Consider the following 18516-nt stretch of genomic DNA (forward strand, 5'->3'; position numbering starts at 1 on the left):
CACATTTTACAAATATTTGATTAAAATAAGCATTATGTTTAATTTTTTGAATTTTATAAACAACATCTCAATTGTATACCGGGTGGGTAAGATCAAGTTTTAAAAGTGTTTTAAGGTTTGTGTTGTATTTCTTTAAAAGTTCAGACGATCTGTAGTAAAATTTAGTAAAGCCTTCCGCAGTTTATGATATCGGTAACCCTGTTGTAATTTTATTTTGGTGATTTTAACCATTAAAATCCTCTAACTTTGAGCAAGCTCTTGAATAACGAATAATTTGTGGAATATAGATACCGTATGATGTCGCTCGAGGGACATCTCCATCAAGGTGGGGAGAGTTGACAATTTCAAAATTGAAATCGTCCCTTTTATCATATATTTTAGTTTCTAGATTACCATTCAAAATTGTTACATTTAAGTCCAACAAAGACGCTTCTAAGTCTGAGGTATTGAGCCTTGTTAAGTTGTAACTCTTTTGGATAAATGTTTAACCATTTCTGAAAAGTATACGTTGTCCAAAATAATAAGACATAATTAATAAGGTCATGCAATCAAAATATTTTGATATAAAAATTTAATGAATGAAATGTAAAACTACTGGCAGCAACAGGTTTACTCAACTTAACAAGTCACGTAGCACATATAGGGTCTATAACGCCTATAATAAATAAATGTCTGACAAAAGTCACTATATACGTTCTAGGCATGGTCGTTCTGAACATCATAACGGGATTGTTTTTGTCTCGCAGCTTTATCAAACAAGATACGAATATAATTGTACAATATCTTAAAGAATCCGAAAGTCGAAGGAGGATCTTCTTAAACTAAGGGTAATATGTTTTGGAGAATGTTACCTTTTAAAGCCAAAAAGTATTTTTCTGTGTGGACAAGAAACTTGAGAATTCTTTTTTTTCAAAACTAACCTAATATTTACAAGGAATAATTGCGTTTAATTTGCTATTTTAATTAAAAATATCATGAAAGCTGTAGATAGGTCTATCAACACATACAATTATAATTAAATTTTTAAAACCTCTTCATGTCCAAGCTGGCTAAAATTTACGGTGGAAAATGTCTCGTCAGAATCGGTTGCATTTATATTATCACTCTTAGAGTTCTTTTATATATGAAAAGTATTGTGCAATATTTAGAGGGAGGTAAGAGAAACAAATATTGTTACGGAAAAAAAAGTGAACAATGGATCAAATACATTTCTGACATCATTGCAAACTAAAGAAAAAGCGGTAAATTTTCATAAGCCTACTGACAGGTGGTGGAAATGTACTGAAAAAGTAGCCGAACAAAGAAAATGAAAAGGTTTTCAATTTATCTCTACATTTATTATATTAAAGTTATTTCTATAATTAGGAAATGTTCATTATTGCATTCGTTAACCAGTGATCAAATTTGCCTAATATGACAACGCTATGCTTTGTTATAGACGACAAACTGACATAGGTCATGAAACGTTCAGAAATGCTGATGTTCGTGTCTTCATTTCACAAGAGATTTCGACTGAAGTGGAAATCCACTATAATAAATTATGATACTTGGATTCCTGTACTAAATTGGGGTCACTGGCAATATTTCTTTGCTTTTGTGGAAACATGTATACGCATTTTGTGTGATTAAATGTCATTTTGATACAATTTCTTATAAAAGCTTGTGTAGATGATATTGAATACTAAAAGATATTTCTCTAATTTTGGTCAATGAAATAACAATTGAAGAAGTGGCTAGAATGCAGTATAAACTGAGTAATATACATAGCATTTTGTACAGACTTTCATGCAATGTTTTCACTAAATTAGAAAACCGTAACAAGAAATGACAAATCACAGGAAAAAAAAATATTATCATATTTTAAGTAAAACCAAACTTTTCTCTGCGCCCGTGATATTGGCCTGAGCAATATGTAAACTAACATCTTTACACACGTGTTAGTCGAATAGTGGAGAACATCATACTATGTTACACAATATTATTCAAAGACAAATGAATAGTTGCTTTCGTTTAGACATATAATTAATATTCTAATACGAACTACATGTATATATCAGGATTTTAAAAAATATTTACATGCTACAATAAATAGCTGATGTTACCTCTGATTATTTTTATAACTAGTACAAATGTTACTTATGTGCTGTATTGACGTGATATATATTTCTTCCTAGATTTGACAAATATCATAGTTCCGCCAACTGCTTCATATTTAGCAACTATAATACGGTGAATCTCGGGCAGCATACCGCAGGTGTACAAAATACTAAGAGAATGTCATGCAGTATTTAACAATATGTGGTTACTGATACGACAAATGTGAAAAAAATGGTTCGGAAAGGCTTAACTCCCTTTTTAAGGTTACAACAGATTTGTTAACGTAGACACAATTACAATTTTAATCAATGTAAATCCATCCACAAATCAGTCGTGTCAAAAACAGACGTGTCAGGTTAAATGATGTGTAGGAAACATGAAATGCATCATTTCTGAATCGACAGTTAAGAAAGCAACACTAAATGTGATTAACAGCATTATTGCTTTGTTCAGTATTTTTAATTCTCAATAACTTCTACAGAGAATCTTTCTTTTATGAAACAGAAAAGCACATTCCTCGAGATCGGTTTAGCTCAGTAACTGTGGTCAGCTAAACTGTGCACTTCGATTGTAAAAACAGTAAAAGAAGTAGAAAAAAGTGACAAAGAGGAAAAAGATATTGTTCAAGCATTTATTATGAATTTTTTAATATTTAATAAATAATAAGTCTACGATAAATCACACTTGGGAACGTATTATTTCGATTATAACACGACATGCTAGTGTCAACAGTGTTAGAATATTGGTAGCTACTTTTTACGACCGTGCCACGCACCTTGATCGGATGACGTCATTGCACGCGGGTGGTTTATTGCAGAATAACCCGAGATAGATTTTGCTCTACATGTATGTAGGTTATTTGCTGGTCGTGTTAGAATTTACATTAATTGTATAGAACCAAAACCTTTTATCATTTGCAAAGACACAACGGCGGTTATGGTGTAATATTATATGACAAATCATGCTTATTGTCATCAAAGACACACAAACGGTGATATCAGTGCGATCTATAGAAAAAATAGTACTTCAAGATTTAATCCACTGTTTAAAATAAAACATATTAGAATCGAAATATCATGTTGGAAGAAGCATTTATCAGTTTGACGTTAAATGCCGCTTTTGATAATTTACATGGCTTACGTCCTCATTAAATTATTCCGCGGGTTATATAAGCTCCTCGACATATTTGAATTAACTAAAATTCCTTCTCCTATGATATTATTTCTTGAATCAATTCGGCATGAAAAGATGTCGGTATTAATAATTGCCTCCCCTCAATTCCAAAATGTTCTAACAGTGCAGAACTTCATTTTGAGAAAAATATACTTCAAATTCTCAGTGATTTTTTTTTCTAATGATATGTATAACTCCATTATTGCAAAAGTTAAGTAAGAACATTGTAGAATTGAGGCGATGAGGACAACTTGAAATACAATTAATGAAACAAGAAAAATAATGTATAAACAAAAAATTAATTGAAAACATAAAATTAATTGAATTTTATAGTATAAAATAAAGACACAATCAAAAATACAATCTCATATCTTAAAAGTAAAAAACAACGTGTGTCCATGACTGAAGAGTTTCTTTATTTTCACGGTTTTAAAAATATGACGAGTTTATTGTTCTTTCAAGATCGTTTTTAGTATGCAGGAGGACGACGTATTAAAAAAAGGAATCGATTACAGTTGATGTAAAACTATCAACAATTGTTGATATACTGTCACTGTAAATTTCCTTGTACAAGCATGTTAAAATATATTTGTTATAGAGTTACATATCTCTGAATTTAATAAATCTGTAACTATATACTTGCTTGACTGGAATAAAGTTGAACAAAAATATACAGATTCTGTAGATTTCAAAATTATTTTCAGGATTTCATAAAATCAAAAGATGTAACAAAATACCAAAATAATACTTTCTGAAATGAAAAACTAAGATGTTTTAGATATTCAAGGTAACACTATACAATAAATAAATACCAACAAACTGTAACTTACTTTGATTAGCGATTATACTATATATAGAAGTTAAAGTCCTTTACACTACCAGAAGCGAATGCTAGACTTCTGTTATTTAGAAATATCAGTGATGCACTACTGAAGGGCGGTAAGCGACAACAGTCGCTGTCACATCATAATGACTGATATCGGGAGAAAAAGGCCAGCGCAGTACAATATCAACAAGACAATAATCTTAAGGATTTATACAGTAAAATACAAGCAAGACAATGATCTTAATGAGTTATTCAGTGAAATACCAGCAAGACAATGATGTCAATGTGTTATGTAGTGAAATACTAGCAAGATAATGACCTTAGGGTTTTATGTAGTAAAATACCAGCAAGACAATGATCTTAGGCAGTTATACAGTAAAATACTAGAAAGACAATGGTCCTAAGGAGTTATATAGTAAAATACCAGAAAGACAATGATCTTAAGGAGTTATTTAGTAAAATACCAGAAAGACAATAATCTTAGGGAGTTATACAGTAAAATACTAGAAAGACAATGACCTTAAGGAGTTATATAGTAAAATACCATAAAGACAATAATCTTAGGGAGTTATACAGTAAAATACTAGAAAGACAATGATCTTAAGGAGTTATATAGTAAAATACCAGAAAGACAATACTCTTACGGAGTTATACAGTAAAATACCAGCACGCTTATGATGTTAGAAAAGTATACAGTTAAATACAAAATGTAGCAGCAAGACAATAATCTTAACCCTTAGCATGCTGGCGGCAAGTGATTCTGCTTTTGCGACCAGTGCAGACCAAGATCAGCCTGCACATCCGTGAAGTCTGATTATAGTCTGCCCTGTTCGCCATTCAATCAGTATCTTTTTGGTAAGCACCCCTTTTAACAGTTAATGCTACTGTCCAAATTGAAAGATGAACAAGTTCATTATAGAAATTTAGCAGGGTAAGGGTTAAGGAGGTAGTACACCTTGTTACTAGAGCAAATTCAAATATTATTAAGTAGAATCGTAGCAATTTATTGTATTTCTTGTAATTTAATGTTTCAGCTGCTACAACCTCAAGTTCGTTTATCTCTGTCCCTTCAAGTGCAATTGTTATCTAGGTTTGAAGTAAAGGTACCTTATATAAATAGAAGAAGTAAAATACGGATATTTAATACTTTTCAGTGTATTTCGGATTCACTGTTATCCGAAGAAGTCTGGGAAGTTGATAATTGTACTGTTTTTTTTTTTTTCAATTTTAAACAACTATCTATGATAACGGGTATTTCGACGGCTTCAGTGCCATTCTGTTAGTGACCAACATGGAATATTAGGATAATATATCTAAACGTTTAAAGTAACCATGGCAACAGAGATGTTTAGAATATCTTCAATCTTACTTTTAATCGTAAAATATTAAATAAAAGTATCTTTCTCATTTAATGTAGCTTCAAATCTAAAGTAAGTAGTATGTTAGTGTTATTTGCATTTATCTAAACACATTTCAAAACTTAAAATACTTACAGCAGTATCCATCGTCTGGACATTGTTACGGAAAAATCATTGAGCTTGCAATTATAATTCTCATAGGTAGTGTTGAAATACAGATTCCTTAAATAGATCAGTGCCATTGTCTTTGAATTTTACATGTACATATATAGGTTTCGAGATTCGTTTCCAAGGTAACACTGTAAAATACCAGCACGACAATGAACTTAAGGAGCTATACAGTTAACAACAAGTAAGACAATGGCCTTAAAAAGTTATATAGTGAAATAGCAGCAAGACAATTATCGTAAGGAGTTATATAGTGAAATATCAGCGAAACAATGATCTTAAGGAGTTAAATAGTAAATACCAGCAATACATTGGTCGTAAGGAGTTATACAGTAAAATACTAGCAAGAAAATTTCATAGTGTCACAGTTACTGAAATTGGGTATGAGAAGAATTTATTAAATAAAAACGAGATGAAAGGACAATAAATGTCTGTAACGTTTCACAATCTTATGATTTCTCTAACTGCGATACACTGGATATTAAAATACTAGTACGTTAGCTACTAAATTGAACAAGCGTTTAGATTTATGGCCATTGATAACAGTACAAAACAGTATAGCGAAACGATTTATTACACAAAAATATTAAACAATGAATAGGTCTAATTAATTGCGTTCTTTAAAGCTACAGAAAAGTTGCGAACGAACTAAAATACCTGATGTCTCGAAATATGATATTGCTGTTCTGTTATAATAAATAAGTCAATGAAGAAAATCAAGGTTTATAAATAAAATATCAAAATATAGTTTGAAAGAGCGTCTGTGCCAGAAATATAAAGATTTTATGCAAAGAGATCACGTGTTTAAACTGGTGAGGAAATACTAAATATTCAAATCTAGATAGTTTACAACATACAGCGTGTTATAAGCAAAATAGAGCTATTTTCTAAGTTCAAGCACTACCCGGTCTCCTAAGACAAGTCCCAATGTGCTCTTTTTATTCTACTTAATGTACATTTCTATGAATAATTCTTAATTGTTTTGATGCTGACACAGGCGTTTCTTTTTTCATGGTAAAGAAAGTCTTTCATGGTTACAATATTTCAAGATGAAGTATTGAAAACAGAAATTCATTTAATATTTACCTCTTATATATTTACTAACGTTGACATAGTGCGTCCGATTAGCTCAATAAAGAGAGCACCTGTCTATATAACATGGAGTCGTGAGATTCGAGCCTCCTGCGAGGCGTATGTTATCCGTTAAGATTTGATAACATCATTCGCTCTCCAACTTTGAGAAATGCAACGAAGTTAGAAGTGGCCTGAGGAAAACAGGTTAGTACAGATACAAAGTTCAAGAACACTAGTTAGGTTTACTGCCCTCCATTACATACCTGAAATACTACTAACAAATGACGCTAGACCCCAAACATACAAACAAACAAACAAACACACAAACAAACAAACAAACATTATCAAGTTAATTTATTTGGTAGAGTTTATCATTGTTAAAAACGGATGTATAATGTATGTATTTCCAAAACATGTCTCAATATATTTTCTAATTAATTGTAGAACAAAAACTGACGGATACAATGTACAAATACTGTTAAATGCATCTTCTAAGTCTCAGTTATTACAATGAAATAGGTTCATTACTCAAAACATTATTTCGTGTGTATCTTGATTTTTATAACATGTCTTTTTTCAGTGAGTTATTGATATATAGCTTTTTTTAAAAAATATTTCTGCCATTTCGCAATGAAGATCAAATTTGTTTGTGGGACCATTACGAATAACACTAGAATAAAACATAAAACCGTCATAATTAAGTACATTTTCAAATAGTATAACTCTATAAACGCTAAAAGAAGTAACGTAATTAGTGATCGTTTGACCATTCTTGCCAAGAAAAAAAAAGTCACATTTCTTACCTACATGCGCTAATACTAATTTCTACATCAAGCAAAGAACAATTATCAAAATGAAAAAAACAAAAAATATCCGTTTCTATTGCACGCCTTTTAAGATTTCATGTGCACTAAGGAGTACAATATTAGGAAAAACTTAGTATCGCCCTTAATTTTACTGATTATTGCTAAAACGGTTTGCTGGGCTAATGTCAAACATTACGAAAATAAAATAACCGCGGGAAACAAGTTTTGATTCATTTGATAATAATAAAGAAATAAAGAAAATATCAACAGTTTGTAGTAAGGTCAGTAAATAATTATATTATTATTATTATTATATACCACATTTATATAGCACTCTTTTCATATAAAAATACGTTCAAAAGTGCTTTACATAAAAACATTTATATAATGTTCAATAAAAAAATGGGAATTGAACTATTATAGAAGAAATTAAAATTACATTACGGTAATAAGATACCAAGCATTTTAAATTGGAAGGTAGGCCGATCAAAACATGAAACAAAAGTACAATATCATAAAACATTAACTGACCTATCAAAGACACAGGTCAGAGCAGAATAGAACAGAAGATATCTTACATTTTGAACAGACAGAATTAAACAGTATGATGTCTGCGAAATGCATCACAGCATGCAAACCGACCCGGATGATTGGGTCAATCGCTACCTAAACGGCCCGGAAAACATCCATGATACATCCCACAGAAAAAAAAAAAAAAAAAAAAAAAAACACCGCCAACATTATTCTGTCACACTGGAGTTCTTAATTAAAGTAATTAATTGGCCGGCAAAGTACCTACATTATAAATCAGGTAATCAGTGAGATGTTAGTTGCCAAAGAATTGTATGAAATAATGCGTCTTTAGCGCTTTTTTGAAACTTTGCACGGTCTTGCACTCTCTTATGCCAGATGGGAGGGCATTCCATAACCTCGCAGCAGCTGTCTGAAAGCTCCTGTCACCAAATCGTATTGTTCGACATTTGGGCACCACTAGTTTTAATGCATTATTCTGCGATCTCAGATTTCTGGATGGTGTATATATTTCTAGCATGTTCGCTACATAAGCTTTTGTACATAACTTCTACATAACTTTGGTATTTACAAAAGGGGTCAGCGTTCAGTCACATGAACAAGTAAATCTTTGATTGCCGTTGAATTAAAAAGCTTATAAAGTTAAAAATACTCCAAATGACATGTTGTGCATCTTTGACAGAACCACACACGAACTGATTCATATGAGAATTTTGTAAAATGTTCTGAAGTGCGTAAGCAGCTCTTAGAAAAATGTTTAGCTTTGGTGATGAATGTCTCTCTTACAAAATACAAAGAAACAAAAGATTTATCTGTGTATCCCGACTTCATCTTGACAAATTCAATACATTTTGGACCAAGGGAAACATTTTGAATCAGACTTAAAAGCAGAAAACAAATCCTCTAAACAAAATACAATCAAATAAAACAATCTCACCAGGGAAAACGTTCTGACGTCAGTATTATGTTTGGCATACAATGGCTTTTAAAACAATTATTGCTTCTTGTTGAATACTCCAGTCATCACATTCTATTGAAAAAGTAGCCATTTTGAGAAATAAAAGCCATTTAAGTGCAATGATAGGTCATTGGATTAAGTGTACTGTGCTGTGTTTGGATTCTTGCGCATGTGTACAAATCGATGGTTCAAACTGAACTTGTGAGTGCTGATCTGACAATGCACAACTAGACTGGAGTGCTGATCTGACAATGCACAACTAGACTGGAGGTTCCGACTCCTGAAAGTTATTGAAGGCCGGAATAATAATACTTGGAGACAAAGGCCTTTTCAAAATATGAACATTCCCGATTCATGTGAGTGCTGCCTTAAATTTAAAAAGCAAAAACACATTTGACTTTTATATGCTATCTACAGAGGTCAAACGGTAATTTTCAAATCTGATATGTTCACATAATTTGCGATGCTGATGCAACAATGCATTAGTTAGTGATCTAATTTACATTTATAGGATTTGATAGAACATACGCTATCATTCAATTGATAAATGATACATTTGCCCTCAGAAACGTATCCAAAGGTCATATATAAAGGTTAAAGGTACTGAACAAACAGCTAACCCGCCATTGTTATTTTGTCAATAGCTTAACAAATAGTTACTTCATTTTTGCAATTAAGCATTCCTTCAGGACTAAAAGTTAATACAACATAGTAAAATATGTGAAAAGATCCTTTGCAAACATAGAACGGTCGCAACCAGGTTATATAATAGCAGATTCTGTTGATTTAAGTCTGTTCATGAGAGATAATGAAGTGTGTATTATCCCCCACGACCTCTAGCACCGGCTTAGCGGAATTCTATTATATAAAATTGAATATACTCCATGATCTCAAAGGACCTGAAAATATACCTGCACAGAGTCCAAGTACTGGAATACTTTTTACAGCCGCCATACGGAACTTAAAGATTGCTGTTGTGATAGTTAATAATGTCTGTGAAAAGATCTTTTGGAAGCATAGAACGCAACCAAGTAGCAAAAAACAATAGCAGACTCAGTTTGACTGAGTCTCTTCATGAGATATAATAAAATGTCCAATATCCCTCACGCCCCCTAGCACCAGCTTAAGCGGAATTCTTTTATTGTAATCAATGTGACATATTAAAATGTCAAAATGGTCAAAATTTTGATTTTGTTTGTTTGTTTATTTTGGGTTTAACACCGTTTTTCAACAGTATTTCAGTCATGTAACGGCGGGCAGTTAACCTAACCAGTGTTCCTGGATTCTGTACCAGTACAAACCTGTTCTCCGCAAGTAACTGCCAACTTCCCCACATGAATCAGAGGTGGAGGACTAATGATTTCAGACACAGTGCCGTTTATCAAATAGTCCCGGAGAACATACGCCCCGCCCGAGGATCACACACCGAGGGGTGTGTGCGCATGCGCGAAAAAGAAAGTCGCGGAAAATTTAAAGAAGACATTTTTTAATGAAACTAAATTTTGAGAGTGTTTAGGAAAGTATTCCCATCCCAATTTAACTTTATTTGAGGCACTTAAACTAATTGTTACTGTGGATACGCCGATCCAGAGATGAAGTGGTAGTTTTACCAAATTACCGGGTCGGTCACCAGGGTAAACAAAGGAATGTCAAAATTCAACATGGCTGCCATCGTGAAAACACCGGTGTCACTTGCTTTTCTGGCTTTAGCTTTTTTTTATTAATAATAGTAAAATACCAGCAGGAACTTATCCAATCGTACATTATCCATCCTCAACACCAGCATCATTGCTTATAAACTGTGTTCCATCTGTGTTGCACAGAAAAAAATGAAAACATTGTTCAACCGTTATTTTCAGGTTCGTCACCACTAAAATTTCTTGTACTCTCGCTAATGCTCTCGGGTGATAAACAACTAAATCCAGGTCAAGCTGACAGTATTTATCCCTGTGGATACTGTGAACACCCCGTTACATGGTCCCACAAAAGAGCTATATGATTTGATGAATGCAGCATCTGGTACCATTCCCAGTGTATTGAAAGCAGTACAAACGATATCAGCTTATTACAATATGAAAATGTATCATGGATATATGCTAAGTGTGACACGCAAAACATCAATAACTTCATGTACCACTCCTTCGAATTTGAAATGTCTAATCAATTTAGTGTTCTTAGTGTAGTTAGTCCTGCATCAATCATACTGTCTATCGACTCTTCCTTCAGTCTAACAGCATTCAGTAGCCCTAAACAGCGGAGACTGATTTCTTCTTCTAGTGAACCAAGTTCAATAAAAACAACGCAAAACCGTAAGCAAAATCTACGCGTATTAATCACTAACTGTCAAAGTATTCGTAATAAAGAAACACAAATGGCAGAATCAGTTGAATACTTGAAACCGGACATAATCATTGGCTCAGAATCTTGGTTAGCAAATGACATGAAAAAAATCCTGAAATATTCCCCGAAGGTTATCAAACTAACATTCATCGAAAAGACAGAAACAAAAATGGAGGAGGGGTCTTTATAGCGGTAAACGATCAATTTAACACGTGGACAGTCGACAACAGTGATGCAGAGTGCAGAGTGTGAAATAATTGGACTGAACTACAAACAACTATGAAAAATATCGTCATTGGATCATTCTATCGGCCACCTTATGCTAGTATACAAACTCTTGAACACTTAAACGAATCAGTATCCAGAGTTAAAGAAAAATGTAAAGACAAAATCATCATACTAGCCGGCGACTTTAACCTACCTCACATAGACTGGAATTCATTGGCAGTCAAGACTAGTTGCAATCAAAGTAACCAACATCACTACCTCTTAAATATAGCTGAAGAACATGGTCTAGAACAAATACAAATGAACCAAACCAGACAAGACAATAATCTGGATCTGTACTTCCCATCTCACCCCAGCTTAGTAAAAACTTGTGACACCGTACCGGGCATCTCAGATCATGAAATGGTCATCGTGGACTCTGATATAAAACCAAAATATAACAAGCCAAAAAGACGCAAAATCTATCACTATAAAAAAGCTAACTGGGAAAATATTAAAGCAAAAATGTGTAGATTATCATCTGAAGTTTGTAACATGAAAAACGTTGAGAACTGTTGGAACGATCTTAAAACTGGAATTAACAGCATTCTGGACTCTGAAGTACCATCCAAATTGTCATCGAACAAACACAGTCATTCATGGATCACATCATCTTTGAAAAATAAAATTGAAAAGAAACTACATCAAAAAGCTAAATTCTCAAAAAGCAAGGAGGACTGGGAAAAGTTCAGATCGTACAAAAGTGTAATCCAAAAAGAAATTAGAAATGCGCACTGGACTAATGTCAATGAATCTCTGTCTAAAAGTATGCAAGTTGGAAACAACAAATCATTCTGGAAGTACATTAAATCAAAACGCTGTGACAATGTTGGGGTAGCGGGTCTCAAACGCAATGGTGTTCTCCATCAGGACAGTCGAACAAAAGCAGAAATCCTTAACAATCAATTTAAATCTGTATTCACTAAAGAAAATCCATATGCTCAGAAACCACAACTAAATGAAAATCGATACCCGGACATAAACGATCTCAAAATAACAACATCTGGTGTGAAAAAACTTTTGAGTAAACTGAACATAAATAAAGCAAGTGGTCCTGACAGCATCCCAAACAGAATACTACGTCACTGCTCCGAAGAACTGGCTCCAGCAATAACACATATCTTTCAGATAAGTCTATCTACTGGCACTCTACCCTCAGACTGGAGAAAAGCGAATGTTTCGCCCATCTTTAAAAAAGAGAAGTCGCCACGAAGCCACGAGAGTTATTGTTGAAGGGGAAGCATCATCGTCATGTAGAGTTGACTCAGGGGTACCCCAAGGAACCGTACTTGGTCCTCTTCTCTTCCTATGTCATATCAATGATATTCCCAAAAGTGTGACATCCCAAGTGCGTCTATTTGCGTATGACTGTCTCCTTTACTTGCAAATCTCGTCATATCAAGACTACATAACTCTACAGAAAGATTTATTATCACTCCAAAATTAGGCAGACAACTGGGGAATGAGATTCAATGCAACAAAGTGTTACCTTTTGTCAATTCATCGCAGCAAAGTACCATCAACTTACAACTATACATTAAACAATCTTTTTTTACAACAAGTTCAAGACAATCCACACTTGGGAGTTCAAATAAGTGACAGTCTGAAATGGTCAACACACATTAACAAAATTTGTAATCGTTCAAGTAGTTTACTCGGATTTATAAGAAGAAACTTACGACATAGTAATAAAGTCTTCAAAGAATAAGCATACATTTTCCTAGTTCGATCTGTGTTAGATTATGTAAGTGTTGTCTGGGACCCCCACCTCCAGAATGTCATAGACAAGCTTGAGGGTGTACAAAGGCGCGCAGCGCGTTTCGTTTCTAACGATTATAGGCGCAAAAGTAGTGTTTCTAACATGATGCGTGACCTGAAGTGGAAACACTTAAAGGAACGCCGACGAGACCAGCGCCTGGCATTCCTACAAAAGATCGTCTACGACCTGGTGGTCGTCCCCGCTGATGACTTCCTGGAATATAACCCACGGCAACAACGAAGATCAAATTCTATATCAATCAAACAAGTGACATGTAATACAGACATATGCAAAAACTCAATTGTGCCTCAAACCATCCGCAGTTGGAACTCATTACCAGACTCAGTTGTTACTTGTACCAAAAACGATATCAATACAGATACAGATACAGATCGATCTCACGACCCGGCGATCCGTAGACCAACGCTCTTACCTACTGAGCTAAGCATTTTATATCCTGACCCCAAAGGTTAATGTCACAAAGTACAATATTTGCGTTAAGAAAACGAGTGAATAGCGTTAATAAGAATAAGTCTTCATACTGATTTTTGTACGAAGAAATGGTTTCCCAAAGTAAGTTGTGTTTAATGTGATACTTTGTAGACATTTGGTTTATCTTTGTGATTTTCAAAAATAAGCTGAAGTCGTAAAATGAGTAAATTTATCTGAAAACTTGCTTTGACTTAATTTAAAGTTAAACAAATAATGATATCTGTAAATTGGTAGACCATCAAATCACGTTAATATCTTGGAGAACAGACATAAACATATATGTTCATGTGAGTTATTTTGAATATTCTGTTGTTACATAATAAACATTGTGTTAGATATATAGTCTTGTATTGTTATTTTACTGAACAAAAAAACGATGACGACCACATAACATCAAATATTAACAACAACGAAGCTTGGCGCAAAATATGAGAACGGAGTTATTTTTAGTGTGGAATATACTTAACATTGACCGATGTGGGTGCGGTTGCTGATAATGTCAGTGATGGGGTTGGGGAGCTGGGGTGGGATACTAAGAGAAAATATCGTGAAACACAAAAACCTAAAGCAAATGAAAATCATTTATTTTTGGGAGTTGGTTATTGAGGGGTAATTTGAGGGTTGAATAGCAGGGTCGAAGATGGAGTAATGTTAGCGAAGGAGCAGATGACGGGATACTAAAAGAAAAAAGAAAAAAAACGTAAGAAAACTAAAAGTAAAACAAAAATAATTTGGTTTTTGATGGACTGGGATGTTATAGGTGAAGACATACATATGGACGGACGCACTGATGTATGAAGAGTGTTTTATTTTCACTTCCCCTTCAAAATAGACAATAACAAAATATATTTAAGAAAGTCAAAAGAAACAGAAGCCTGAAATCTTACGTGCTTACAAAACATGTCGTGATATGAAAAGGGAGATAATTTTATCAAAATGATATAAAGAGTTATGAAACATAGTTCATATAATTGGATTTATGATGGTAATGACAAGCGTGAGCTCTGGTGACTTCCGTCACGGCTAGCTTAAAATGTGTACAGACATGGTGAAGTATGTATTAAGTGGACATCTAGGAATATACCAACACATGTATGTTTACTATGATGTTTGATGGTGGCTGCATAATTATATTGCATTGGCGTAAATAATGTACTAGTTAATTCTTGATTACAATGCAATAATTAGGTTTACTATGTCCAAATTGTTTATATAAAACTTTCGGAAGTAAAATTTTATCTGTGTTTATATATATAAGTTCATCAAGGCTATATAACACATTAATTGTTTGACATTTTAACATTTTCTCATTTAACAACGTTTGTACGAAAACACTGTATCTTGGAAATGGCCATACTTTAAAGCACTTTCCATAAAGAATTATTCATCAGTCTTTAACTTCACGATCATAGTGTAAATAAAAACAAATGTTGTCAGTTTTTAGCGTTATAATCTTGTATAGGTATTGGAGAAATAAACAATTTTGACACGGTTCGCTTAAGCCTTATATGACCTAAACAATTTGAAAACAGTCAAATTGGTGATAATTGAAAAAAAGCAACATTGTTTGCTTCCAGAATGGTTATCGTCTATAATGAATATAGATTTTTTGAAACAGAACTATTATTTTGTCCAGAACATTGCTGAAATCAAAGAGTTTTGAGAAAATAAGCTTTTTTGCCATCTTTAGGTCATATGGGGATAATTGTAGTAGTGAGCACAGTCAAGGACCACGAAAATATTTTGACCAGAGGTCCAGCTTCTTTCACAGAATGTATGCTTAATTTTTGGTTGTGATCGACAGCTGTGCCCATATTGAAAATTTCAGATTTGTTTAAAAAATCAGTTACAAAATGAAAGTGTCCCATACCGGTAATGTTAAAAGTGTTTTAATTCACGTCAGATATTTTCTTCAATAATGAATATATTGAAAAAAAAGCATGCAGATTGATAAAACAAATGTTGTCTATGAAAGAAAATTAGGAATTTACTCCATTTAAAGACTTACAGCTTTTTGGCCATTTTTGGGCAAAAGTGAAAAGATGGAAGACACGCATACAGGCTATTTGTTCTTTTTGATTATTTATCCTTGGCTTCAGAATTTGAAAGGCGGTTGTTTTCATTTTCCTCTGTATAACGTTTTGGCCGTTTTATTACACATTGGTACTTTTTTGATAAAAATATATTCCTGATTTTTGCATGACTTTGTTACTAAGTAAATAACATTTACGTCACATTGACGTTGTCCGCATCACTTTCAACGTCCTAACATATATAACTTATCTTTTCTTCATCTGCATTTACAGGACATATCACATCAGCGTAGTTTGTGCCGTGTGGCGGCCGTTAAAAGTCTCCCCGTACCTTCAATCAGAGATGTTATATTTCGATCTCTTCAGCTCTTTCAGCACGACATTTATGCTGTGTTAGTGTACTGTTTAATTTTTCAGCTTGACCATTTAGGCTTGGGTGGTTCCAATACTCCAGCTTTTAAAGCTTTGGGTATTGTTTAATCACCTCATGGATATGGTGCCTGCTTTTTAATTTTGTCTTTTGGCAGTTTCTGTGATATGCAGGCTCCACAACCACAGATCCTCTCTCTAAATTCCAGTTTGTTAGTTCTGCCCATTGGTTTTTCGTTTAGGGCAAAGCCATTATTTTTATATGGGGACCATACGCCGCTTTTCATGGAATTGCACTCTGTGCATCATTGAAGGTTCCATGTGCACCGCCGTATGAATACATCTGCGGATATCTCTAAATTATATTCTGGTACTTATAACATGTGTAAATGTCGAGTTTTGATCAACCCGGGGCTAGAGGGCATAGACGAAAGCTTGCATTGCCTCTACCGTCCATGAACAGGTTCAATCAAATCGAGCCTGCAACAGTTTCGTTTATGTTGTGTTGGGCGACCTGTGGTTTTCCACTTTTTTATTTTATTATATACCTAGTTTATTAGACAGATGTATAGTTGATATATAGTTTTTTCAATAGCTTTGAAATGTTTCATAATGCACAACTGTTGTGAATTTTACAATAATACTGATACTTAACAGTACCCTAAAACGGGATAAGATTTTTCTCATTTACCGTGTTCAAGCTACCCTTTTATGCATTCAACGTTTAGTATACTTGGAGAGAGAGGGGCGGGACATCAAACTACTATGACGTGAAACTGACTTGTATTAGTGACTGGCTGATATATAAATAACAAAATCTATAAAAATAGATCCTTTTGAGGCACAGAATGCAACCAAGCAAAACAAGAAACGCGGCAATGCCACGAAACCAGGTTTTCAACACTTTTCATAAGAATAAACAAGAGTACCAGAATGTAACAATATACGCCCGTCACAGCAAATTTCTTTACTCTAGCACCTGTATTTGCAGATGTAATTTTAATTTTGTGGTTGTTTAGTAATCATTGTAATTCTTTTGTTTTTCAAAGTCCACAAAAAACCTCCTTACCAGGTAGAGATACCTTAAAATACACCTAAAATTAGAAAGTAACAACTATGTTGTACCACAGAAAAGTGGTCTTGGTTTTTCCCTACGGTCAATTATAACAAAAGTTACAATATAAGTTATTTCTAGTAACAACTAAGGGAAGTTAATCTTAAAAAAAAAAAAATACAAATTCTTTTTTTAAGTCCACACAGAAATCCTTACCAGATAGAGACTGGTCAAAATACACCTAAAAATTGGATGTAACATGCATGTTGTACTACAGAAAAGTGGTCTCAATTTTTCCCTACGTCTAGTAATGAAAAAGTTACAATATAAGCTATTTATAGTAACAACAAAGGGAAGTAATTCTAAAGAAGGAAACTGCGCAAGACACTTCGTCTCATGATGGTGTATAATTGTGCCAAGTTACATCAAAATCCCTCTATGCATGAAGAAGATATGCTCCGGACAAAGTTTTCATTCTTGTATCCTCTGACCTCTAAGTGTGACCTTGACCTTAGACCTAGGGACCTGGTTCTTGCGCATGACACTCCGTCTCATGATGGTGAACAATTGTGCCAACTTTCATCAAAATCCCTCCATGCATGTAGAAGATATGCTAACCCTAACCCAACCCTAACCCTATTTTTAGTAACAATGACCTTGACCTTGATCCCAGAAACCCCAAAATCAATCCCAAGCTACAACTTTATATAAGTTTTCTATACACCAAGTTTCATCATGATAGCTCATTCCTAAGTTAAGTTATTGACCGGAAACCCTTTTTCTATTTTAAGTAACAGTGACCTTGACCTTGATCCCAGAAACCCCAAAATCAATCCCAGCCTTTGTCTTGATATAAGCTACATACATACCAAGTTTTATTCAAATATCTTTACCGAAACAAAAGTTATTGACCGGAAACCTTTTTTCTATTTTAAGTAACAGTGACCTTGACCTTGACCCCAGAAACCCCAAAATCAATCCCAGCCTTTGTCTTGATATAAGCTATATACATACCAAGTTTTATTCAAATATCTTTACCGAAACAAAAGTTATTGACCGGAAACCCCAGTTTGACGCCGCCGCCGCCGCCCGCCCGCCCGATTGACATCTACCCCAATCTAATAACTCAGGTTTTCGTTGAAAACCTGGTTAATAATAGTAGACTCGGTTTGATTCAGTCTGGTCATGAGAGGCAATGGAAAGTGCAACGC

The 18516-nt window shown here is 33.9% G+C and overlaps 1 protein-coding gene across 1 annotated transcript; it reads left to right on the forward strand.

Annotated features, from left to right (window-relative positions):
• The first annotated feature begins 11610 nt into the window (after positions 1-11610).
• Positions 11611-12831, forward strand: LOC128548092 (uncharacterized). Its single transcript, XM_053522473.1, has one exon. The coding sequence runs from the start codon at positions 11611-11613 to the stop codon at positions 12829-12831; it is 1221 nt and encodes a 406-aa protein (XP_053378448.1).
• Positions 12832-18516: the final 5685 nt, after the last annotated feature.

The sequence above is a fragment of the Mercenaria mercenaria genome, chromosome 14 (assembly GCF_021730395.1).
Source record: "Mercenaria mercenaria strain notata chromosome 14, MADL_Memer_1, whole genome shotgun sequence".
NCBI classification, from domain to species: Eukaryota; Metazoa; Mollusca; class Bivalvia; order Venerida; family Veneridae; genus Mercenaria; species Mercenaria mercenaria.